At 39.0% G+C, this 27,066-nt stretch overlaps 1 protein-coding gene across 2 annotated transcripts in view; it reads right to left on the bottom strand.

Moving 5' to 3' along the window:
• Nucleotides 1–520: 520 nt before the first annotated feature.
• The window catches only part of LOC146367677 (phosphatase and actin regulator 1-like), a 48,848-nt gene continuing 22,302 nt past the window's right edge, over nt 521–27,066 (bottom strand). For both annotated transcript variants that reach the window (XM_084911993.1, XM_084911992.1), the window contains exons 2-12: nt 26,758–26,922; nt 20,140–20,220; nt 18,275–18,478; nt 17,378–17,726; nt 12,562–12,761; nt 11,193–11,349; nt 7,355–7,410; nt 6,216–6,277; nt 4,457–4,597; nt 3,178–3,254; nt 521–3,045 (exon numbers count right to left, since the gene is read on the bottom strand). In XM_084911993.1, the coding sequence (XP_084768119.1) occupies nt 3,030–3,045; nt 3,178–3,254; nt 4,457–4,597; nt 6,216–6,277; nt 7,355–7,410; nt 11,193–11,349; nt 12,562–12,761; nt 17,378–17,726; nt 18,275–18,478; nt 20,140–20,220; nt 26,758–26,922 (1,508 nt within the window). In that variant the 3' untranslated portion in view covers nt 521–3,029. The remainder of the gene's footprint in view (nt 3,046–3,177; nt 3,255–4,456; nt 4,598–6,215; nt 6,278–7,354; nt 7,411–11,192; nt 11,350–12,561; nt 12,762–17,377; nt 17,727–18,274; nt 18,479–20,139; nt 20,221–26,757; nt 26,923–27,066) is intronic.

Below are 27,066 nucleotides of genomic sequence, written 5' to 3'. Positions count from 1 at the left end.
GGGTGTGACTCCAGTCAGCTAAGAACAGGAAATGGAGGCTATAGTTAACTAACAATGTTCCCTGGTCTGATGATGTATATTTAACTTGTGAGACGAAACCTTTAATGTTGCATTTAAATGGCTCTCTCATTTCATTTCTTCCTCCTTTAAAACAAATGGGATAGGTATATTTATAAGGGCCCTTCCCCTATATACACGTGCCTCTAAAGTATTCATAAGGAATTACCTAATGGGCCAAACCTGATTTGTAATATTCTAAACTGAGGTACATTTTACACCTGAATTGAGAATGTAAATTAGTCTCAATGGTGTAGTTTATTGGATCATAAGAAGAAGGCTCTGAAATGTAAATACTATTAGTAAACATTTCTATCAATAAAACATAAGCACAATTTTTACTGTATATACACTATAAGTTAGTAAAGAATAGTGTGTTTTAGTGATCTCAGACTGTAATTACTACAAGGTTAAAGAACAAGCCTAAAATATGTAAAAAAAAAAAAAATGCATACAAAGTAAATGCATTCAGAAATGGAGTTTAATTGGCATGATGTATCCTTTACATAGTATTCTGTAGATTAAAAATGGGGGGAAAAAGAGGACTGCATTCAGTTTTTGTTCAGTTGCTCCACAGACATGTAAAAGGAATCAGATTATTGCTGACATCATGTTCCTTGATTCCAGCAAAATGGAAAAAACCTCATGCTCAGCCCGTTGGCTCAGGTTGTTACTAAAGAGCTGAAAATGAGAACTGGAGTGTATTTTTAATATAAATTCCTCCCTATTCCTACTATGCTTGTACTGAACCTCTGGACTTAAAAACATGAAAGAACATGTTGAGATGGCTGAATTATACAGAAGCTGCTCCCAACACGAAATACCACAGATATTAAAGTGTTTGCAATTAGATAATCCATTGAAATTTTGACATTTGAAAAAAAAAAAAAAAAGGAGGAGGGGGGGTGGAAACAAAAATACTTGTGTATTGATTCTGATCTGAACTTCTTCAGAAATCTAGCAAACCCCTATCCATTCACATACAAACCATGCAGTGCAAAACTTTTTTTTTGTCATCAATTCCCTGATTTCGTTAGGTCATCTATCACTGTCCTTAAAAATAAGGGGAAACCCTGTTAATTTGCAGACAGATGTATTGTAAAAGGCGACCGGCAGCCGTTCAACTCCACTGTTTCTTCATCTGACAATTTCATATTGCAACTTTGAAAGCAATACAGTAGAAAATAATGAAAATATTCTGTGCACATAAAGCTCGTGAGCACTGGACTACTGGTGAAGGGTGGCTGATCAGGTAACAAAGACCACTGAAGTGAAGAGACACACTGGTTACACCTCAGAAATCCAACAATATTTTACACATTTGGACTTTACCTTGAAACAACGGCCACTTTAAAGCCACACTCTTAACAGTGCAAACTATATTTAGGAATAAAAATATTTAAAAATCCTGACTCAGTGAATACACTAAAATCAGTGCTCAAATCTTTTGAAATAGAGAATGCATCCTTTTTCGGTGAGAGTTCCATCAAATCTTGTCCGAATGTGTCGGTAAAGCTGTCAAAGAGGCAGATTTTCAGGTGGCTCAGTCAAGAAAATTGCTGAAAAAGTCCCCCAGAATAAAGCCTTTTTTTTCCTTTTTTCTTTTTTAAAGTAAGGTATAAAAGAAAACTTTAAACCCTGAAGTGTAGGCATAGTATGTACGCACAGTAAAAAACAATGATGTGTTTGTGTGTGTGTGGGGGGGTACACCTGCAGTTTAACCTTTTCTCTATAAACGCTGGGTATTGCTTCGTCAAAAGCTTGGGTGACACAAGTATAAAAGTAAAGTGTATAATACAATGCACGTTATGAGCAAAGATCATTTCACACACTTCTGCAAAAGAAAAAGAGACAATGTGGTGAGTCATCTCTTGATATAAATCACACACATCAAAGCACTGACATGTAAAGATGTAAATTAATCGTTTATGAGCCGAGCGCCTCTATAAAAAACAAACAAACAAAAAAAAAAAAAAACAGTTAACACTGTCAAAATAATACAAAACAGGTCATTCTTGCACACACTGGAAACCAGAAAATATCCGCCAGCTGCAAATTTTGACAGTAAATTTATAAGACCGACATGAATAAAATGTAGTTAAACGAGATTCTTCTTTAAATTCGACCTTCTTCAGTATAAACAAAATATACATTTAAAGAGAGAGACAGTACAGGCATTAGCCCCAACTCTTAAATTCACAGTTAGCAATTAAATGTCAGCATTTTCGGTACAGTGAGAAGTGCATGAAAGAAGTCAGGACTACATAGTAATGACATAGAGGACACTCCAGGGGGTGCTATAGTCTAAGAAAAGCAGAAGGAAAAAAAAAAAAAAACGTATTGCACATGATTTTTAATGTTGGACGCCTCCTTCCCTCCCGCCCTTCCTCCTGTTTCTCTAAGCTGTTTCCAAAGTCCCAGCAGGTGTAGTAATGATGGAGCTTCTGATGACATAGTGAGCTCAGAACAATCAACCCTGCATCCTGGCACAAAAGCTGTCCGTAAGGGCTAAAGGAGTCTGGTGTGACAACATAATAAAGAAGAGGAATAAAAACATGTCCACTGAGACAAGTCTACTGGTGTTATTGACATACCAAGGTACAGTTGCCCTCGGTAGATGACACAAGTGTGCCAATCAATCGCAAACGAGAAAACTGGTCTGCTATCCAATCACCACAGAACTGAGTGCCTGCCTGAGAGCTCAGCAGAGAGGTTTTAGAGATAGTCGAGCAAATTCCACACGGGGCGGGGGCAATGTGAATCGGCTGGAGTCTTTGTGTGCTACTACATGGATGGAGTAGTGGGTGTCTGCGTCTTGTGGCGTAGTACCGACTCAGTTGTGTGGGACTTGAAAAGGCATTTCAGAAGACATGGCCTTATTGTAGAAACGGGCACCATTTTGCTGTCCAGCACTTAAGGTTCTCAGTGGAGGAGAGCGCCGGTTGGGCACTGCTCGAGACAGTGGTGGTCTACTATGGTCTGTGAAACCTAGAAAGATATATATAAAAAAAAAAAAAAGAGAGAGAGGTTTTGAAGTTTCAAGAAGAAGTCGGCACGTGCGTGCCAATATTTTTGGCTGCATTTGAAGTGATATCAATCATGCAAGCTGGTAGTTTGTACCTGGTTAAATGGCGACTTGATTCGTGCACTTCCATCTCGTTGCTCTTGAAATCGTTGAGTTCCTTCCTTATAGCTGCCTGCAGAGGACAAAGAGGAAGAAGACTGAGCGAAGCTGCAAAGGCTTAGCTCACAAACGGCAGCCTTTAAGCCCTGACTCCTTTTAGTATGCTTCATGCATTATTTATGCTCATCTCAAAGCCATGAATGAGTCTTCTGAATTCTTTTCTCACATCACAGGAACCTTCAATTTCCCCCTCTTGAGACTTCTAACAGCCCTAACATAATTTACAATCTGTTGATGATTTACTTGGATAGATTCCTCTTTAAATAGCATTAAGTTTTGATAGCATTGATTTATATAGGACAGATAAAGAGAATACAGTTAAATGGAATTTTTAGATTTGACCATGACAGCTGTATTTTTAGAACATCAAAGCAATATCTACTTTTTTACAGTCTTTGGATCCAAAGCTCCAAATAAAGCAGATTTCAGAGTGGGAAAAAAAAAACCCTGCAGTGATCTGAATGCATCAGCAGGGGGCACTGTGGTGTAATTTCACCAATTGGGCCTCACCAAAGCAAGCTTTTGAGTCCAAACCAGCGGGTAGTGAATCATGGCTTCTGTATATAAAAATGGTACGATACAATCTTTTTTAATGACCTTACATCCCCTCTACAATGTCACAGCATGTAACAGAACCCCGGTCAGGTGATTGCTTCTACTATTCAACGTGACGCAAGGGGATGTCTTCTGCCTCAGGGAGGATGCGTCCACGGCAGGAGACCAAACAAAATTCTGTGTTGGACGGCAGAAGTAGCAAACGAAAAAAACAACAAAATAAAACATCAGCACAGCAGTGTTGGGGGGCTTCTTGAGGCACTGCTTGTCCAATTACACTCTTATGTAAGTGGAGATGTTGCATAACCAAAATGCTGAATCCTTATGATTTCTCACATTTCACATGAGTGGACCTCAGGTGTGCCCGTAGTGTTTAGGACGATGCAGAATATCTGCTCAGCAAACTCTAGAGCTCATTAAAAGTCTTAGATCACAGGACAGTGAGCAGCAGGATTGCTTCAGGCTGTTTCACAAAGGCAAACCAAACAACAGAGTTGGACTTTTCATTATGAAAGAGGAGGAACACACCCTTCTGCTACTATGAGCGTGTCATAAGAAGCACAGAAGCAGAGCTTAAGAGTGACAAATCAAATTAGGAAAGGGGGAATCTTGAGAATATCAGAGATTATCTAATTTTAACAGTAAGATTAGTAAACTGACCTTATCAGCTGCAGTAAGCCGGGTCCAGGGCTTATCCGCCCGCCTGTCGTAGTCCTGGGCATCTGACACCTCCACATAGTCACTGAATCGAATGAGGATTTTGGCCTGTCTCAGTTCCTCTACAGTGGGCCTCTGGCTCAGCTGGAGCAAAAATGAGAAAAATTAAAAACATATATTACATTTCTCATAGAAAGTCTTCAGCCTGCATTTTTTTTCTTATGCAGGAGGAAGGAGTGAGGAGGTCAAGAAACCAGTCCTGATATTTTATTGTGTTGAAAAAGTCTCAAATTAACATTTCAGTTTCTGCTTGACACTGATTACTTTACTCAGATACTGATCATAATTCTCATAAGAAAGTGGGGTTATAAAGGAAACCCAGAAAACTTTATTTTAGTTTAAGAAGCAATAAGCAAAATTTAACAAACAATGGATTAGATTAGAGTACCTGCATGTCTCTCTTCAGCTGCACAGGGTGCTTTTCATTACTCTAACCTCTCTCCTCTCAGGTACACCCAGCAAAAAATAAGAAAGATGCAAGGGCAGACATACTAAAGCTGTCAAATTGGAAATCTGTGGTTTTATGTAGTTAGTCTTCAGCAAAGTAAGTTATTTATAACATGCTGCACACACATAATGATGCATGAATATTTCAGGAACATGGAAACATAACAGCATAATGAAAAGCTCCCACTGCCTCATGTAGAATCTCATATATAACCTTTAAAATGGGTGCTATGGCTCTACGCCTGAGTGTAGATCTATTTTTTTGTGAGGTAACGTCTCCTTCCGTACTTATGAGGTGTCTTTCGGAACAGCTAGACTCAGGTCCTTGCCTGATGAAGTGATGAAGTATTACAACACCCTGCTGTTTAAAAAGCCTGGTTCTTCCGTTACTTGGTTTACACATTTGCATAACAAGTGAAAGATCCACAGTTTGATCCTGGAAGGAGACACAAATCCCTTTGGGGTTGTGTCAGAAAGGGCATCTGGTGTAAAAATCTGCCGAATCAAACATGAGGAGCTACCCACTGTGGCGACTTCTTGTGAGTAAGGGAGCAGCCGGAAGTAGATTCAGATTAATTCCCTTTAATAGCATATAGCGCTGAAGCAGAAGGGATGAAATGACATTTTATTTTACAGTTTTTCCTCCTCATTCACATATTCTAGGGAGTCATGGTTAGAGTACATATTTTTTACTTGATTTCTTGAGAATTGGGTAGCACTACTTTTTGAAAAAATAGCTCTGTTATGTTGGTTATTTTGACCTTGGTTCACCTTGGAGTAAATCGCTTCCAGTTACAGCCATGTTTCTGATTACAACTTTTAAAAAAAAAACAAAACAAAAAAAAACAACCCTTCTCTCTATTCTTGCATTTTTAAAAACTCGCATATTTTAAAGTATATATCATCATTGGTATTTGTCCAACAGCTGAGAGGTTTTGTTTTGAGAAGCATATCTGCAGGTGAGCAGAAAGTGTTATTCTTTAATTTGACAGGGATGGGAACATGCTCAACACCTCCCTATGGGGTCTAAGAGTTTGGCATCCAACATGTTGAAGGGACAAGGGCAACAAGGGCATCAGTGTCTCCTGAGGGAAACCTGAGAAGTACCAACACCAGGCCCACGCATACACAGACACTCCATTTCATCAGATGACTCACTGTCATAGTGTTTGTTTATCCTGGCCAACAACTTACCCCCTCCAAGTGCCAAAAGAGCAAGTGTGGGTTCACACTTTTGGAGCTATTTTGGACTCACCTTTCGCGTGAGCCTTCGTTTTATCTCCCTTTTCTCCTCCATTTCCTCCTGCTCATTGCGAGCTGCAAAGAATGAAAGGATGAAGTGTTAACCTTTGAATACAGGCATCCGTACAGTGGGGCTCTTTGTGAAATAAGTACAAGCGCGCAGCTTGCTTAAAATGCCTCATTTGTTCCACACTTAACTGGATAAGTCCCTTAAAGCTTAAAAAGCTTCCATCATTGGCTGTTTTACGCTTTTAGGAGAGGTTAAGCATGAGGAGTGACTGCTTTGTTTCTTTCACATTGTCCCAGAGCTTTTCAAATGTATATAGTTCTCTTTTGCTGTTTACATCAAGTTCTTATTCCTCACTAAATTCCTGTATGTGTTGTCCTGCAGATTCCACCGGAATCACAATGACAAACAAAACAAAAAGATAAGTTAAAACGAGAGACAAGAGTAAACAAGAAGCACACTGGGACGCTGCTGTTTGCAAAAAGCTTCACCAGTCAGTCTGTATTTATGCTTGTACTAAACACACACTCCATTTCCAGTACTACTTGCAGTTTGGGATTTTAGATGTTGCTTCATTACAAAATAAAGTCCCGTTTGTTTAACCTTGGTTTTGTATGCGTGTGAGTGACAGGGAGTGCATGACTTGTCAGTCATAAATTGTTACTTTGTCTTTTTCCCCCCTGTACTGTTGCCAATCATCCAAGAGCCTCTGGGAAAGCAGGAACTGATGGTAAATCAGTCTTTGATGTGAGATCTGCAGAGTCCCAGGAAACAGAACTGCTTCTCTCTGATACTGCATGTGTTTGAGCTAAGAAAGCAGTCTCTGTGGACATGACTCCTCGGGGAACCCCGCTACCTTGCATGACTTTCACGAAAAGGCAGATCGAGGAGGAACAAAAGAAAGAGATGCATGTCCACGAGCACTCACATAACAGGGTCTCATAATAATCATTTTTAAAAAATTAATAAAAAATGTAAAAAAAAAAGAAAAGAAAAGAAATTTCCACGCTGCACTTCATGAAGTCAGCATGCACAAGAAGGCAGCTACAAATGTGGGACATGTGTTGCTAAAACGCAACGTTTGAGGGACCTTTTTGCACATTTTTAGCTATGTAATGTTAAATACACAAGTTTAAGATACTCACGTTTGAGGATGTTCCTTTGCTCTAGCTCCTCAGCTGTGGGTCTCTGACTCAAGCGTCTGATGAGAAACAGAAATCCACAGTCAGCACACAATCAGAGAAAGGAGGTCAGCGAGGAAAGTCTGAACCAATATGGGAGCAGTTTTGAGACTATCACATTTAAAAAAAGAAAATACATCCAAATATTTTACAGGTTTTTCTCATTAAGATGACTTTAACAGTCACAGGGTTCAATTAATGTTCGCATCAAACATCTGAATGACTTTGAAAACATGACTTTGTTAGTGCCAGACAAGCTGGTTTGTGGATCTCTCGGGATTTTCAGCGACAAATGTCTCTAGAGTTCAGAACAGTATGGGGGGGGGGGGGAACCCAGTGAGGAGGGGAAACATCTTGGTGATGAGAGGCCACAGAACAGCTAGCCTGGTACAGAAAATCCACTCCCAGCAAGTGCAGCTGAGAGCAGCAAAGCACCTCAGAATGCAATTTCAAACTTTGAGGCCAACAGGCTACAATAGAAATCTGAGGGTGCAGTGGGCAGAGGCTCACAAAAACTTAAGCACAAACGCAAAGACAGTTAAGAAATAAATGGAATCAGAATTTCTGATCCACATCATCAAACCGTGGACCAACCTTACTTTGTGGATTGGAGGTGTGATGGTTTGGGGAAAAAAAATCTTGGATTCCTTAAACTATCACTGTTTGACTGCCATTGTCTGTATGAGTATCATTGCTGACCAAGTTGATCTTTTCTTCCTACAAATTACTGATGGCTACTTCCAGCTTGATGATGCACCTTGTTACAAAGCTAAAGTCACCACTAACTGGGCACATCAGCTTGGCAGTGAGTACAGTCACCTCAATAACCTCAGTAGTCACCAGATCTGAATCCACAACACTTTTGGGATGTTTTATAAGGGGAGATCCGCAATGTGAATGTGCAGCTGCCAAATTTGCAGAACTGATGTGATGCAGTCACGTCACACACGAAAATTCAGGGTATTTTGAGAGGACAAGAAGTGTTCCAAAACAGTATAGTTCAGGAAAAAGCTGCTTAGCTCATTTTTTTCTCCCCTACATTCTGCAGAGCATTCACTTCCCAGCTTTGACATCGACTCCCGACAAGTTTATCTTATTGACACGTTGGCTCACAGAACGAGCTCTTTTATATAGTGCTGGGAATAAGTTGCGTAGAGTAAGTTTAGAGTAAAATGCATTCTCAAACTGAACTGAATACAAATGACCTCAATTCTCATTCTTCCTTGTGTCCTGTAGAAATTATTTATGAGCAACAGAGTTGTATATTGTTTTAGTTGAAAGGCTTTTATCTTATTTAAGCTCTTGCCTCATGACAGCTTGACAGGTGAAAATCCAAAAACGTCACTCATTCATGATCACCAATCCCCACAATGACTCGATGATAAAGCAGTGATGGAGTGCAGAAATAAGGCTAAAAGCAAAGCCAGATACCCCAAACTCTTATCTGATGCTGTATCAGGAAAATATGACTGTGACACCTTCAGCTGCTGAGTAAAAAGGTCATTACAAATTTACTGCATACAGCACCTACACAGCAAAAAACAGAACAGCCAGATATGCTTTTTTTATTTTATACAACATCAGAGTAGATATGCTGTGTATAGGTTATCTCTTGTATGATTATTAAGTGGCTGGAAGTACTAAGATGCACAAAGGCAGTCACTCAAAATACTTTCAGCTGGAGACTCTTATAATAGCAATCTATCCAAAACAAGTGGTGGTAGATCTGTCTTTGAGCACTGGATCAATGATTGACTCAGTTTCTTTAGATCTGACCTGTTACTGCTCATCAAAATAAGATACTGTAGCCAGACATAGTTCTGTGCAAAGAAAGGTCCAGGCACTAAATCCCAGACTGGGTTTTTGGATATCTCAGCATGGATTGAAGATTATGTAGTAAGCTCCATTTACTTTTGAACCTTTTACCAGTTTAAGTGATGCAAAGAATAGAGATGGTGAAGGTAGATGAATTTAAATACCTGGGGCCAACCATGTAAAGAAAATGCAGATAGTGAGGTGCATAAGAGAGGTGAAGAAGAGTTTGCAGGCATGGTGGAGTGGATGGAGATGAGTGACATTAAAATATATAGTTAGTGCTATATTTTTGTTTAACCACTCAAATTAAACCCAAGTCTTTGCTTTAAGCTCTTTATTCTTTACAGCTGAATGTTTTGATACATGGCTAGAATAGTAAAAGTTATCAGTTTCAGAAAATCCCGAAAAAATCTTTTTAAACATTTTCAGCCTTATTAATATTTTAAAAAGTGCTTGTTTCTGAACCCGGTGCAAGTATTGCGGAGAATACAAATTCCTTCTGAACAAGTAAAATTTGTAACCCTTCCAGATATCAATGATGTGTGGTTAATCATTGATTGAGTTTCTTTCTCTCTGAGCTGCTGCTGACTTATACCAACCAATTATTTAGCAGCATTTAGAAGGACAAACATCATTGTAATTACATCCAGAAATTCAATACACACAAATAAGATATAAGAACGCCTAAGAAATCTGCCCAAGAAAAAAAGGAAAATAAGGAATAAAATACATGTTACATGAAAATATGAATACAGTCATTAAATTCAGTGGAGAAAGGAAAAAAAAAAAAAAAACAGGATAAAACCGTGCGTTTATTAACTTTATGAAGGGTAAAAGCACTTCATTTTACTTTCCATACTTTTCCCAGTGAATCAGGTCAGCAGAACTAAGCTGAGGTCAGCGTGTCCTAGATCAGCATTATCATAATCAATTCTAACTGGCCTGGCACAAGCAATTACTTTAAAGGACACAATGCCGCTGGTAATAAAGAGTGAAATGGGAAAGTGTTTGTTAGGTGATACTGTATAAAGGACGCTGTTACAGAGCTGGAACATGAGAACTAAGCAGACAGTATGTCTGAGAACATGTACTGTGCTGCCGTCACAGTGAGGAGTAGTGCCAGTGTCTCTAGGTAATACTCCGTCAGTGCCGCATCTCATATCGAATTGCACTATTCAGATTTTCATTTTTACCAAGTAGCTGGTGGTTTCTTTGCCCCCTTACCACATTATTACATCCGCTTTATTTAGCCGCGGATGTTCATAAAGCCCAGTGAAATCAAATGAGACCAAACATTGCATTGTTTGATCTGCTCAGTTACTAGAATTCACATTCATGACCTCAACATATGTATATACATTCCTACGACTTGCACACACGGCATCACTGCAGTGTGTGTAAACTGCTGATATGAAGCGGCTTGCGCGGTGCTGCTGTGTGGAGGAGTCGGGTGGAGATAGTTTGGCACATGCATCACTGTGGTGATTCAGTGAGCGAGGCAGGGAGTCAGGCAGGAGAGGAAGAAAGTGAGAGAGAGACAGGGTTAGAGAGAGAAATGGAGAGAGAGAGCACTCGAGAGAGAAGACAAGAGCAGGGAAAAAAAGGAGGAGGGGGGAGTTTGATGCATCACTGAAATTAGGTCAGCTCCATTTTCAGAGACTCGTTTTAACGAAATAAAGCGTTTATCCTTATCGGATATTGGGAAGGAAAAAACTGAAAGGATAGAAAAGACTGAATAAAAATAAGACTCACATGGGCTTTGGACTGAGTCACAATACTGTTAAGCCAGGACATTAGGAATTGTCAGCCCAAAGTAAAACAAATGCTTGCGATGGCTGAGAAAAGCCAGTGATGTTGCCCAACAGCTGTTATCGGGCTGGCTACAGCAACATCAGCCAGGCCTGCTGGAAATATCTGTCCCAGAAATTGTGGCTGTATTGTAATTGTATTCAGGCTAAGAAGAAAAGCATGTGCGTATGATTCTCACCTTGTGAGTTTGGTGCCTATCTGCTGCCTAGATTCCAGTCTCTCTTCATCTGTCTGCATGGGCAGGATGTTTTTCTCCTCCAGTTCCCTCTTAGATGGACGGTTACTCAGCTTGATGGCCAAAGAGTCTTTTCTTAGTACCTTCTGAGCCAGTGTACCTAAATTTGAAATGCAAAATGTTAAAATAGTTATGGTAAATAGGTATTGGTATGGTAGGTATGGTAAAAATAAGTACACAAAAATGGGGTTTAATGTACTGATCTTTGCTATTTGGCCTCTGTTTTCTGGATCTTCCAGAAAACAGAGTTTTCAATATTTTATACCATGGATTTAAAACAATAGCTCTCTCACATTATGTTCCTTCCATGCATTCTGCACAGTTCAGCAGTTTTTCCAAGAGAATATGCATCAAAGTTTTGGCTGATAATTAAATTCTAGATACATTTCTGTGAATCTTTCGGCCCTACTTTGAAGGTCAGTTTAAATCTGAGTTCCAAGAGCCTTCATGTGAAATAAGGAGCCCTGACAATTATGATCAGTCAAACAAACAGTCTCTATGTCTGCAAACATGAGCTGTCCAAACAAAAACAGAGAAAGACACTTCTGTTGCTAAGGCACCCTGTTTCTCAAATGCCCTACCTTCGACTTTAATTTGACTTACAACTAGTGCAGAACAAAATGTACATGTTTGGAGAGGTCACACTGCAGCTCGAGTGAGCAATTCACAGAAAGAATGGGGTGTGTTAACAAAATATGCAGCTCATGCACACCACCAACAGCAGTTAGCTTCAATAACTGCACAGAATTGGTCCTACGTTTATGCATGAACAATGCTACATAAAACCATAGTATGATTTAATTTATATGCCTAGAAAAGTTTAATTAAACATGACATATTATGATATCATGTTGCCTAACAACCATCTGACAACAACTAAAAATCACAGACCAAGCAATACTGTAGCACAGGTATGTTATAGTTATCTCAACTGGCATTAATCCTTAGCTTAACATTTACTGTTATTTTTGGTATTTTATATAACACACACTAACTAAACGAGGCATGCCCCAGTGTGTATGTGTGTGTCACAGTTAATTATCACAAAAAGAAGCCTAAAGTGACAGATCACATTTTATAGTTAAATAATAAAAAAAAAACAAACGGATTTTTAAATGTTTTAAATTGTTTGGGTGCATAGTTAAAAAAAATAAATAAATAAATAACCAATCGTACTTGATAAACTAAATCAAAATAACATCCTCAAAAGTCAGACAGTAATAGCTTAAGGGACAGATCAGGCATCTGCTGATGAGCATAGTGCAGTAGTGCAATTTCACTACTCGGTGTTACCATGACAGCTGCCACTTACTTGTAAATATCGAGTCGTCATCTTCATCATCGTCTTCATCGTCATCCACATCATCATCCTCATCCTTATACATGCTGGGTAGATCTTCATAGTCAGATTCATTAGGCAGGTTCTCCTTATCATCCTCGTAGTCGATGATCACAGATGGCACTTCTCTTCTTTCTAAGGGGGCACACTGACCACCGCCGTGCAGAGCAGAGCTAGAGGAGCGAAAGGGAGATAAGTTATGATGGTTCTAAGCCAAGTATGAATATTAATAGACTGAACAATTTCCAAGAAAAAACGAATGCTAAACAAATAACAAAAAGATGATATTTTATGTGCGTATCACAAACATTGGGTTGTTGTGTAATGCCTAAAACAAATTTGGGAACACACTACTTTCAGACATAAACATGAGGATGGCGTCACTATTCTGTGAAAGACTACCAATAGCTAATAAGTTCAACAAGTTAAAGTCACTTCTCAATACAAATAAAAAAATAAAATCAACAGGGCATATCATTAAAAGACTTACGGAATACAGAGAAATCTCTCTGCACAAGGTACAAGGCCAAAGATTAAGACTGAATGGCTTTTACAGCACCTTTAGCCCCTGAGATAGGACTGCAAAAAATGTAATATTAATGAAATAAAAATATTAATATTACAAAAAAACAAAAAACAAACCGATAAATAATGCTCAGCAGCATTTCTAAAACCACTGTTAGAAAGCATGGTTCATCACTGCAAACAGCACTTCAAGAATGTCATTTCTACCATGTAAAAGACAAAACGTTCATTTAATGGGAAGTAAGGTAAAGTGAAAAACTGCCCTGTTGTCTGACCAATTAAAATAAGAAATACTTTGTCAACCTCACCATGCAATTCAAAAGCCAACTCCAATTTGGAGAAATATGTGCTGCCAAATACAGACATCTTTTTGAGGGAAGGCTTAGCTTATTTTAGCAAGACAATGCCATATCACAACATATACACATATTACAAAACCACAGCTCAGTAGCTAAAGAGTCCATGTGCTAAACTGGCCAGCTTACCTGCTGTTTAGACCTATCACACACTGAAAACAGCTGGCAGGTTATGAAATGGGGAAAAAATATGACACTGAAATGCTGAAAATTGAAATCCCTAACAAGCAAGACAGACCTTAAAACAGTAAAAAATCGTCTCCTTAAATATATATTTTAAAAAAAAATGTACATAATTCAACATCTGGAAAATGTTATATTAGAACCATTGTAAAATAGATTATTTGAAAGTCATTGCACTGTGCTCTTGTTTACATTTTACACAGCTTGCCAACTTTTCTTGGAACAGGGTTGTGACAGATTAGGAGGATGGCCATATTATTTGGCCTTGCTAAAAGGGTGAATTTATGAAAACCCTGAGCCAGAAAATCCAGTTGAAATGGGGAAGATCATCATATTTCATCTCCATTATCTTTCAGCATTTTTTTTCTTAAATTCATACAGTATTATTAAAACAATAGCCCGCACAAAACCCAGAAAATGAAAATGGCTTAAAAACAATAAATTGGCTTTGGGCTTCTGGTGCAGAACATAATGATAGCTTAGTGGGTTTTTAATCCAAGTATAAAGCGAGGGGAGATACACTGTGTAACTGGAGCTGAAAGAAAACTTCAGTACAAAAAGCCTGAATACCAACTAACTGCATTTCTGCGAAGCCCTACGCAATGCCATGCAATTCTCTGAGCTGCACAGAAGGAAAAAAAGAGTAACGGATTATACAACTTGCATTATTAACAGCAGCCTGACGAGAATAAACTTCACTTTCACAAGCAGTCACCGGTTGGCACTAGCAAGCAGCAGTGACATACTTGACAGATTCATTAATAACGGCCTAGCTGAAGGTTGTTATGATGGGACACTGTGATGTAACCACGTCAAGCTTTCAGACTAATTGTGAGCAACATCAGGGCCATTACTTCCTTATCCCTACTCGAATAGCTTTGGTGAAAAAGAGATCCTAATGTAAGAGGTTACATAATGTGCAATCCGCTATCATGTCCCTTTTCTCCAAACATGAAGAAATGCAGCTCTTGTAAAGAGCAGCTGGTCATGTTATGTCAGGCCAACTGTTGGAGGGACGCCTACTCCATGCGCCTGTGCCCACACATACACACATTTACTTCAAAATTAGGCCATGCTGCCCTGTGAGGCAGTGTGCCGATTTAGACCTGTATGGTAGTGCTACAGAGCTGGCAGGATGCGACCTCAATAACACAAGAGCATATCTGAAAGTAGCAGACACAGTGCCACAAAAACAAATACTGATAAAAGAGGACACTCTATGCTAATGACATTTCTCAGTGATTACTCTGATTAGACCTGTTCTAGGGACAGCTTTTAGTAACAAGACATTCATTACTCCATAATGACCAGAAACTCATCAGAAAAAAAAAAAAAAAAAAAAAAAGAAATCAATTCTTTGTAGAAGAAAAATGTCACTAGCAAACGCAAGGGAAAATCTACATTAAACGCTATACTAATATTAGCCATGTAACTGTAAATCCACCTGCCTAAAACTGTGCAGATCCCCTTTTTGCTGCTAATAAAGAAGCTCTTTTCTGGTGCACAGACTCCATAAGACCTCTTGGAAAGTGTCCTCTCCTATCAGACACAAGGACTTTAGCATCAGATGCATTAAGTTCTACAAACTGTGATGCAGGGCCTGTATGGATGAGACTTTTTTAACAAATACCACTGATGTGTAATTGGACTGAAAATCTAGAGGCCAAGTAAAAAAAGTTCAGATCTTTGTGATGCTACTTACACCATTTCCAAGCAACTGCCATCAGGAAATATTGCTTTAGTAATGGGGTGGACATGGCCTGCAGCATTGTCTATGTAGTTAAACTCTCTGTCATTTCTAAGGTTTTACATATAAGGACATAATAAAAAGTTATCAGGTATTTCCAGGTTTTAAAATGAGGTAAATACCACCTTTAGCAGCAAGAACTTGAAGTAATCATTTTCTGCTTGACTTTATCAGTCTTTCACATTGTTGCTGAATGAATTTTGGACCATTTTTCTTTACAATTTTGCTTCAGTTCAATGAAGCTTGTGGGCATTTGTTTATGCACAGCTCTCTGAACATACACTTCAGTCAGGCTGAGGTCTGGACTTTGACTGGGCCTTAATTATTTTCTTTTTAAGTCATTCTGTGGGTTTTCTGCTGTGCTTGGGATCATTGTCCTGCTTGACCCAATTTCAGGCAAGCTTTAGCATTTGAATAGATGGCCTCACATCTGACTCTTAAATTTCAGGAGTTTATGGTCAACTCAGTGACTGCAAGGTAGCCAGATTGCCTTACATGAGGTATTTGTCCTAATATGTTGTTTCGTTTTCATCAAACATGGCACTGTACATTATGGCCAAGCATCTCTACTTTGGTCTTCTTTGTCCAAAAGACATTTTTTAAGAAGTCTTCTTCACATGCAACATTGCAAACCTAAGCTCTGCTCCCATATTCATTTATTTATTTATTTATTTTAGATAGAAAGAGGCTTTCTACTGGCAGCTCTTCCAAATAAAACATATTCGTTAAGTCTTTTTCTAACTGAACTGTCATGAACTTTAACATTTAGCTTGCCAACTGAGGCCAGTAAAGTCTGAAATTTATTCCTCTAGTTTTTCTTTTTGCTGACCACTGCATGGTCTGACCTTGGGATGAATGTGATAGGACACCCACTCCTGGAAACATTGGTAGCTCTCTTGAATATTTCATACTCTATACACTGTAGAATGATGAACTTCAAATTAGGAATGGCCTCATAACCCTTCCCAGATTGATGCAGCAATAAGTGCTTCTTTAAGATTCATTACCACCCAAATTGCTGTTTTTATAGAGGTCCTCACACTTGCTGCCAATCAATTCATCAATTGCATTTGATTTGCAGCACCTAGCTGCTACTTACCCTCTTAATTCCCATGGAATCAGTAAGGCTGTACTTTGTTTTTCACTTACTGAAATTTTTTTTCACTTACATGTTGTACTATGTCTTTTATTACTGTTCATCTGAGGTTGTATTTACCTAATTTTAAGACCTGCTAAGGGCTCGATTATGATTATTATTATTTTATTATATTCTAAAACCTTGGGTTTGGGTGTACTTTGTTTTTATCATGACATATAATATGTGTATGCAATTCTGGCATAACATTCCCTGAGAATCACCTCATCTTCTTCCCACAGTGCATCTTGCACTCATGTCTTCTACGGATAACCAATTCTCACACACCCAGATGTCAACATGATGTAAAAGAAAATGTCACTCATCAGACCAGGCAGCCTTTCTGTTTTGCTCCCCGGGAAGGTTTTGGTGGTATATTCATGCATGTGAAGGTTCTCAGTCATCCAGGTCATGGTACACTAACTTGGAAAGAAAAATGACTGGACTCCTTCAAGTTTTTTGAAGCTGTTTCACCTCTCATCCAAAAAGCTTCTTCAGTTCTAAGACCAAATGGTGGAGAGTCCCAGATATATTCAACATGTTCACTCTGATACGTCTTGGTCAGCATCACAATTTGATCAGTTTATTACATTTGTCCATTTTCTTTCTGTGTTTTCTGTAATTTAATGTTCTCCTACTGCCTATCGTGGCCCTCCCCGTGTTGTGACTGATGAGTGTAGTTCTGTTACATAAGATCCATCTGTGTCATTTTTAAACATACACACGCAGCATTGTTTAAGTTTACTTAAGATATTACATGTGATTTACAGACAGAAACTGAGCCATAATCCTTCCCTGCCTTCCCACAATCAGATTTAATGACCAGAACTGAGAGCTACTAACCTTTCAAACCTCTGCATGGAGAGTGCCAGGGTTTTATTGAGCTCCTCGATGATCCGGCTGGGGGCGTGTAAGCTGCCGTACTGAAGCTGGAGCGGGTGACCGTGGCTCTGGTGTAGACCGGCTAGACCGACAAGCTGGGAGGGCAGTAAGGTGCCATGTAGGGAAGGCATGCCCTGGGGAGGGGCAGACTTTTGTGGGAGAGTGTTGAGGGGGTTGGGGGATGGAGAAGGGGAGGATGAGGAGGAGTCCAGCCCCCCTGGAGGCACGCAAATCATCACTTTCTTGGGTGGCAGAGGTGGAGAGTGCTTTCCCCCAGGCATGCAGGGCAACTTCCTTGGCTGGCAAGAATCTAGGGAATTGTTAAAAAAAAAAAAAAAAAAAAAAAGACAAAAAGAAGATTCATTGGACTTATTATATGAATGTCATGCATGGCATAGCTACTGCAGTTTATGGTGCAGATAGATAAACAAAGAACACAGATGAGTGGAAACGGCTCAAACATCAGCCCAGAGTGGGGGAATTACACCAGAGTAATGCCACTTCTCTCTCCTGACAGATTGACAATGACAGATAAAGCCAGCTGACCCAACCAGAGAGGGATTTAATGAGACTAGTATAATCCTATGAGCATGTGTGGCTGTACAGGTACAGTTTAAAGCCAAAGCAGTTATCAACACAAGTACCTGGTATTTACTTTAAAGATTTATCATTTTTTGACAGTTAAAGGTAATGAAGCAACACCCAACAATGTGCACTTTAAGGAAAAATATTAAATCAAGTGTATATTATGTTGTATTTATTCTGCTTGGATTAAAGAAAAGTTCTAGAAAAAAAACATTGCCTGGAGTGATTAAAGCTGCACAGGCATGGAACGGACCATAATCTAGGACAACTGACCTGTGCTGTGGTTTGGGATCCTAGAGAAAGGCTTTGGGGGGAGAGCAGGAGGCTGTTTATGGTAAAGCGGTGGTTTGGCAGGGTTGTCCTGATGGTCACCTGGATAGCCAACAGATTTCTTAGTGGGCAAGACCATCGACGATTTCATAGAGGGCTCCTGAGTGCAGACGCTGCCATCCATTGAGGATCGGAATTCAACGGTTGCTAAAACAGAAGGAAGAAACTATCAATCTGTAAACAGTCAAAAATGCATTTGACTACACAAGAAAGACACTTTCTAAAAAGACTGCATAAACTAAGTTTAAAATGAACTTGATGTGTTTTTGAGACACTGGGGGCTTGGACTGTTTACAAACCCGAGAGCTTTTTTATCAGCACACACCAGACCGTGGAACAGCAGCAGACAAGCAGTTTGACAGAACTTTTGAATTTTAATTCTTTTATAGTTCTCATCCATTTGATGTTTTTTCTTTTTTTGCATGATCACACTTAAAGGCTGACAGTGCAAGTCACAGTGCTGCTCACATATTTTCTGACTGCCAGTGCATTTATACAGCATTCCTCCCATATTCCCAAATTCCATCTTAGCTATGGAGTTTGTCTTTTAAATAGAAAATCACAACAACGTTTCACTCCTCTAATCTTTTTAACATTCAAAAAATTCCTCAAGGGGACTTGTTGTTATTTTTTATTATTAACTAAAGATAACAAACTAATAATTTGTTGTAGTTTATCAAGCTCTTTATTCAGGGATCATTTCTAGGCTTTCATTTTGAGGCAGGTGTTTTAGGAAGGATCTATGATACAATACAGTAGCTTTCATCACTGTGATGGGAGATACTGAACCATTTAACATGCTCCATGTTTGGAGATGCTTTTCTGCATACCTTGGCTGTAATGAGTGGTTGTTTTAGTCACCACTGCTTAGTAGCTTCACCTGTCTTGTCTTTCTTCTTTTTCCATGAGCTGTTGAGTTTATGCAATGTGTACTCATTCACTGTCACAGCATACAGTGTTTTCACATTTAGCTATTAAACTCAGTTTTTCAAAAAATAATGAAAGCCAAAAGCTTCCATAAACTGTATATAAAAGATGGACGTAGCTATTGTGACATCAGTCATTGGTTGATCAGGTCCCATCCTAATTAAGCCCTTTCATGATTGCCATCTTTATATTTTTAAACTGGGTTTGAGAAGTGGTAAAGCTGAGGCCTACTATGTAGGCATGGACCCATACAGTGTTTTGAATATCATGTTGTATTCAATAACACATGAAACTAGCAATTATGATCTTGAACTTGTCAAATCCTGTTTACTATACTCACAGATCAAGTGATCAGTAGCACTGTTTTCCCACACTCTTGTGTACAATTTTCAGAAAAAAAAGAATTGGGCCATTAGAAAGAAAAAAGGTTCAATGCATTGGCTTCACCTTTAAGGTCCAGAAGCTGTGTCTATATTTTATATACAGGCTATCATTTCTTTCTTATCTGCTCTCCTCACATCTTGGCAAGAGTCAGCCGAGCTTCTCTGACTTTGTTTTTGATATCCTGCGGCATCAAGCCCCCTGTTGTCTGATTCAAACATAATAAAATATATCTTTAGGTTGTGTAAAGCACATCAAATCCAGATCAAACGGGGGTTTTTTTTAAAGCCACAAATTTTCTATAATGAAAGATTCTATCTCTTGAAGCTCTGTGCCAAATCTTGAAGAGTGCACACCAGAGGCTACTGATTAATAAGGAGATGAATAACTGAGGACCTTTCAGTTTAGTACGCCACCGTTACCCTTCTTGTAATTTCTACTTAAATCTGAAACAGTTTCCATCTGTTAAATCAGAGAGAAACTGCAGAAAATCAGCTCACCTTTTTCAAAGATCTCCTTCAGCACTCCTCTCTTGATAAGCTCATCTCTGCTCTGTCGCATTGACATCTTCCTCTCCAAAGCTGATGTTGTAAAGAAAAGGAGTGTGATAAAGAGGTTTTAACACTGTAACTTGTCATTCAAAAAACTATGACCGTTATTTCTTTGTGTAACCCAGGCTAAACAATTCACAACATGGATGTGGTCATGTGTTTCACGACATTTTTTTTAAAGACGCATTCACATCAACCACTTTTGATGTAACATTTCCAAATGCCTAGAAATGTAATAAATAAGTAACAAACATCAAAATTACTAGCAATATGCTAACGAAAGTTTCTCATTTGCATCACAAGTCAAAGAAATATTTATTTACTTGCTTATTTGTTTCCTTTACTCAAAGTGTTCAGCAATCAGAAAAAAAAGACCAATCAAACATCTGGTCCAGCCAAAAAACAAAACAAAACAGGTTTTCTTTTTGTGTGAAATGGATATCAGTCACTATCTGCATTCGGTCACTGTGATAATCCCATAATAAATCCCAGTTTCACCATATACATTTCGTCTGGCTTATTTAGATTTTGCTGTAAAAATAATCAGTCATCTCTGCTGAACAGTTAGAACAATTAGAAACTGTTCCCCGTTTAACACAGATAAAGGATAAAAAAAGATATTCCAGCAATGCTTCTCATAGTAATTCATTATGCAAAAGATGCCATGTCCCATAGCTACTGTTTCCTTCTATTTTTAGGCTTTGCGAGTTGAGGCACTTAAGATCTTCTATCAGTAGGCTGAACAAAAGCAGTAAAATACTAAAAAAAAAAAAGAAGTTGTTACTCATTTTAAAATCTAATCTTGCACAGAAGCTAATTAAGAACGTGAAATGAGGATGAGCAATAACAACAGTTGAGCACGCTGCACAGGAGACTCGTACACCCTGTACCCAGTATGAGTGCTTGACATATCAGAAGCCCTGACTTCTGAAATCAAAAATGTTCATTGCTACTACATATTCAGAGCACATTGGACAAAAATACACTGGCATCTTGACCTCTCTATTCCTTGCACATCGTTCATAGCACATTACACTTTAAACCCACTGCTCAAAATAAGTCAAAATCACTACGCTTCTGTATGAGTTTCTCTATGGTACCAGATGTTCATCATTAATGCTTACTTCAAAAGCTTTCCAAAGCTTTTTGATCAGCCCTGAGCAAGGAATTAGTTAAAAAGATAAACATATTTTTTGGGGAGCGAGCATACATGACCGAATATTCCCCAATATGCCACACTCCTTTACTTCAGCTGCCAAGTTGGCATATTGCAGTTTTTATCCTTTCATATGCTTAGTCCATAGCCTCGCCACGTGGGAATGTCAGCTCAACAATGAATGCAGGACTTGGAACAGAAGAGTGGATGTGGCCACAGGTTGTTAATTGGATTTTGGATGGGAATGTGAGTCCCTGGTTTACGCTCACATGGGCAGTACATTAACCATGAGTCAGGAGGTGATGGTCCACTGTTTCTTCCATTCTCAGATTAAGGAAAAAAGCAGCAGGATGGTGGTCTGAGCTATTTGGGGGGTGACGTTGGTTGATACCATCTCTTGCTCTAATGTTGAGGCCAAGCACATCAATACTTGGTTACATTTTCAAGCGTATCTCCTGTTCTTTCAGCCCACTAGTATGTGTTTAAGGCTTGCTGGGGCTGCACACTGGTGACAGGACAGCACAGCACATCATGTGTGGTACTGACAATGATCAAATATGTAATAGATGTAGTCATTCTTAGCCTTTCCTTAATTTAAAAACATCCGTATTTTGGGGTTTCTACAATCATCTCTAGCTGTTGAGTAACATGTGGCTAATGAGCAGAGTACTCTACAAATTTAATCAAAAATAAAATATTCGCACATTACCAAGCAATTTCCATAGAACTCCCACAACCAACTTTAAATTAGTGGTAACAACTGTACTGTGAAGTAATTGGATTAAAAAAAAAAATATATATATATATATATATATATCTTGGAAAGTTAATATCTTTGCCAGACATTTGCCTCTGCCAGATCTAATAAAAGATAATAGGTTTTACAATGCAGTCTCTAAAAGCTTTCTCCTTAAAACTTTCAACTTTCAAAACTCTTGCATTGCAGTTTAACTTAGACTTTGAAATCCCCATCACGAGTCATTATTCTTTAGTCTTTTGTTTAACAGAGCAAACATTCAAATGAAACTCTAACCCTAACCCTTCTAAAGAAGTACAGCACCGATTTGTTGCCAGAGTGGGGAAACCTGGGGTTAAAGGTCATTACTATGCCAGTTGTTTCATCCAAAACGAACAGCAATTACTCAGAGCTTTATGACATAAGAGCTCTTCTGCGGGATGCACACAGTTATGCAATACCATTAACTCAAAAGCCTTAATGAGGATATTATGTCTTCAGACTTGACAGGCGGCGAATGTTTGCGAAACAAAAGTGGAAGCTGGTAAAATTAAAGTGGACACGTGCAGAACGTGTGCCGAGCATGAAGTAAGGAGATGAAACTCTGGCCAGCCTCTCAAACCCCCCTAAAAACCCCCCACTCTGTTTAATATTTAATCAGCACATTATTAGTGTGCAAGAAGTGGAATTTCATGTTCATTTCATCAGGAAGGTCCTAGGGGACACACACACACACACACAAAATTGCGTGTGTGTGTGTGTTTAGTGTCTGTTTAGTGGGAAAAAATGCCACTCCCTCAAAATACCTGACTTTGATACAGAGTGCTATTGACATGGACACCAGAGTAGTTGTCATCACTTGTCAGTTTGTAACAATGTTTATTATATAAGTTTAGTGTGCAGCTGAGGTACTCAAGTTAAAAGCATCAAACAGGATGCACTCTTATCACTACCAAAGGGTACAAAGAAAACCTCCATATCAGTATATTAGAATCTGCAGTAGCCTTCAAAATCACCTTGAATATCAACCAAGTTCTATTTTTAAAAGTCTACCATAGCCCAAAGTGTTATCATGGGCCAACACTCCAACCACTCAATCTGTACCAAGATGAGAAGATTAGACACTCATTGGGGAGACTCAGCTGAGAGCATATTAAATGAAACTGGCATATCTAAGTTCAGCTTCTACTGATCTGAGAACACTACATTTAGTTTTTTAGAAAAAAAAAAGAAAAGAAAAAAAAAAAGTAAATTCCACTGCGAAGTGACCCAGATAGTCAGAACACATCCTACAAACCCTGAGGCACAGTAGCTTAAAGTGGAGTCTTTTACTGAGGCGTTTCTCTCAGTCTGACTCTCACAAAAAACTGTAATAAAACTTTGATGGTGTCTTCTATCAATGAGGAACTCAAGCGTTAAACCTCAGACCTCAGAAGCTTGAGTGTGGCTAAAATACACTTTATACACTTTAACACCTATAAAGGACACAACAGGCATGCAATAGGCAATCAACTTCTCCCTTCATACAGTGTACAATGGACACGTATGAAATATGTCCTTTTTGTTAAAAATCATGCGAACATCCAGCATGAGTAGTGCAATTGGATGACTGCTGTTCATAGGGAAATGTGCTAATTAGATTAAAAATAGACTCCCTGATAACATCAGACTACAGCATGCATGTTCTTTTGATAAATCTTTTCTCGCTAAGATCTCTTCCTGATACAAGCTGGCTGTAAAAATTTACCAAGCACAATAAGACAGCATGATAAGACATCCAGCTGTCAGATGCTTCTCCTCCCTCATTCCTTCCTGAGGTAAAGAGTGCAGCCTCCCAGAGCTGGACTTCATCTGCTTAAGATCACAACACATTCATAATCCTCTACTGTGCTCAGTGTCCAATTATCCATGACAACATCTTCCTGCCCAGTGGCTGGTCTACTCCCTATTGATACAGGAGTTGTAATCAACAATAAGGTAAGCACAGACTACTTCAGACACAAAAGACAAACAAGGACCATCTAAGGCTAAGATCATAGCAATGCAACTATAACCATTGCACATTTTTGCTGATTGTTTAAGCAACAGACAAATACTCTAATACTCTTGCAGACAAATGCAGTTTTCAGCTATTAATGATAGTGTACTAAAACAAGTCAATAGCTGGTAGTAGCATGTGGCAGCAGTGTTCTTATACCTGCTGACAACAGGTCAGTAATAAAATGAGGGCAAGTACACAACACAGTTTCCTTGATAAGGTGAAAAATTATTCCTTTAAACACAAACTTGCTAATGGTTATACTGCACAGAGTCTTTCTCGGAATCGGTCTGAAAAGAGCAAACTATTTAAAAAAGTGATCAGTTTCACTTAGGTTTTACGGACTTTTTATTGTTTCTGCCCAAATTTGAAATAAACTTCATGCCATACTTGTTCAGTCTTCTTCTAATTGTACAGCTGTGAACTTCAGCATTTCCCATGCCAACTAAGCTGTACAGACTAAGATGTAGCTCTTGAGTTTTTTGCCATTTTTCTAAGCATGGTCTGATCTTGGGGTGAATTTCCTGGGACATCCACTCCTTGGAAGATTGTGGCACTGTGTGAACTCAAACCTGCTCCGGTTGTGCAAACTACCAAAACCCATGTTTTTATACAGGTTCTCACTCTTACTGATAATCACCTAATAAAGAGCATTAGATTAGAAGAACCTGGCTACTAACCTGCTACTTAACCACTTAATTCCAATGGAAGCACTAACTTTTCATACGACTGCATAAAGGCTTATAAAAACTATTTATTTTTCATTTTCCTCACATAACTGTACTTCACAGTCATGGGTGAAGTTCAATACATGGCTGGCCACGAGAAAAACGTTTGTGTGCAGCGAGCCATAGGAAATAATACAGAACAGAGTGATGTCGTTGTCATGTTGTATGTGAAGCGCTTTAAGGGTTCACCATGAAAATGTTACCTTTTCTAAATAAAACTTTTTTCTTGGATGGATATTTTTTATTTCTCAATGAAGCAATAATCAATTTTCAGTAATCACAGGATTCCTCTGCACCATACAGTTAACCTACTTTCCTCAAGCTTAGCAGAATTTCTCATCTAATGACTATACTAAGACAAAATACCAGCCATTGGGCCTTCTCTAAAATACGTCTAATGACTTATTAATCATTCTCTGACCATAAGATTGATGTTTTGTGAACACCTGGTGCAAACTTGCACCACGATGTGCCACTGGAACACATTGTTATTGTCATTAAAACTCTTCAATGATTCATGGTGTATAATTCTTTTCATTAATGTTAACCTGGAAACACTTGTAATTATCTTAATAAAAACCAAATGTGCATTTCAATAATAAGGACGTGACCCTGTGAGTTTTCTTAGACGCTCTCTTGCTACAGTTAAAAATCCTTCTGCCAGCTCCTGTCATTTCAATTTATTGCACAATCGCACGCTTGTGGCTTCAATTCTACCACTGCCAGTTGCAGAAGTTCAGGCCACATTCCACTTATTTGGAACTTTCAGAGTTAGGTTCACGCTAAAAATGGATGAGACAGAGCTGTGGTCTCTCTGAGGCCAATGTGCCTGCCTGAGCATCGAAGTCTCTTGTGAGACTGCGTACCACCTGTAACTTAACAAGGTGATCATCAGTGGTATGGCAGCTCAAAAATGCCCATCAAAAAGGATTGAATAGAACAATAGTAGCAACAGCATTATTTGGGGACAGAAGCATTATGCACACAAAACAAGTGGATAACAAAAGCAATGAAAAGCGTCATTTCTCTCAGCTCCACTCAGCATTACCACCATTGAAACAGAAATCATCCTTTGTTGGCTCAGCTTTTGATTACTGTCCTTAACCACAACAAGAGAGATGCTATTATCACAGGGCTGACATGACTGTACCAGTGAACAGACAGAATCTCTGTGGCTGTGTTATCAAGTACACACTTCAAAAATGCAGTTTTTTTTAAGTATTAAACAACTCAAAGGCAGCTACAGTTAAAAAAAAAAAAAAGTCAAGCACACATCTTGTACTTCTGACAAATGATGGAGCTGACGAAAAGAGGTCGCAAAAATTAAAACGGTCAAGACTCAAACAGCAGCCAAAGAAACCATGAGCAAACCCGACAGATACTGAATCATTCAGCAAACTTACACCAGAAAATGTTAATTGAATAATGTTACTAAATGAGAACATCCTGTTCTGTTCACACTGGATTTAGCTCCTGTCCATAAAAGCAGGGACGCTTCTTCGAGCCTGGGAGCTACAGTCTGACAAAGTGCCTCCTCCTTTCCAAGAGGCTGACAGAAAAATTCAGGATGTGTCAGTCGAGGAAAATAAATAAAGCCGGATCTGAAGAGACCACGTCCTTCACTCGACCCTGACAGCACTGGGCTGAAAGATCAAAGCAACCTCAAAAAATGAAACTCCAGCGCTACACTGAATCAATTTGCTGCATTGTGACTCACCCTGGAGACTGAAAAACTTAATCAATTTTTCTTTTGACCAAAGGATATGCATTGATTCCCCCCCCCAAAAAAAAAAAAAAAAAAAAAACCAAAACAAAACGGAAACCACACAGGGTACAGTCTTTACAAGTATTGGAGTTATTATACTTGTGTCACTATTATGCGGATAAATTATGAAAAGATGTCACGTACCAGCTGATGTCTGCTTGAACTTCTCGCTCTTCTTCTTTCTCCATTTCCAGGGCTTGAGGAGCCGCCCCAGAGTTGCAAACTTGCTCCGCCGACGGATGGGTGGAGTGTGGGTACCAGAGACCAAGGACTCCGAGCGCATGGCGGCAAGCCTCTCTACTTCCTCCGCTGTAAGGGGGAGAGAAAACAAAACAAAACAGAATTAGTTTAGGTGAGGATCCAGAGGAGGTGATGGATAGTCTGGATGATAACTAAAGGCAGCAAACACTTTTGTTTTTTAATATCCAAGCAGAAATAATCTGTGCCAAGCAG

This window comes from Perissodus microlepis, chromosome 18, assembly GCF_051167445.1.
Source record: "Perissodus microlepis isolate ML-2025 ecotype Zambia chromosome 18, ASM5116744v1, whole genome shotgun sequence".
Classification (NCBI taxonomy): Eukaryota; Metazoa; Chordata; class Actinopteri; order Cichliformes; family Cichlidae; genus Perissodus; species Perissodus microlepis.
Note: the sequence above shows the minus strand (reverse complement) of the source record. Positions and strands in the feature narration are given on the sequence as shown.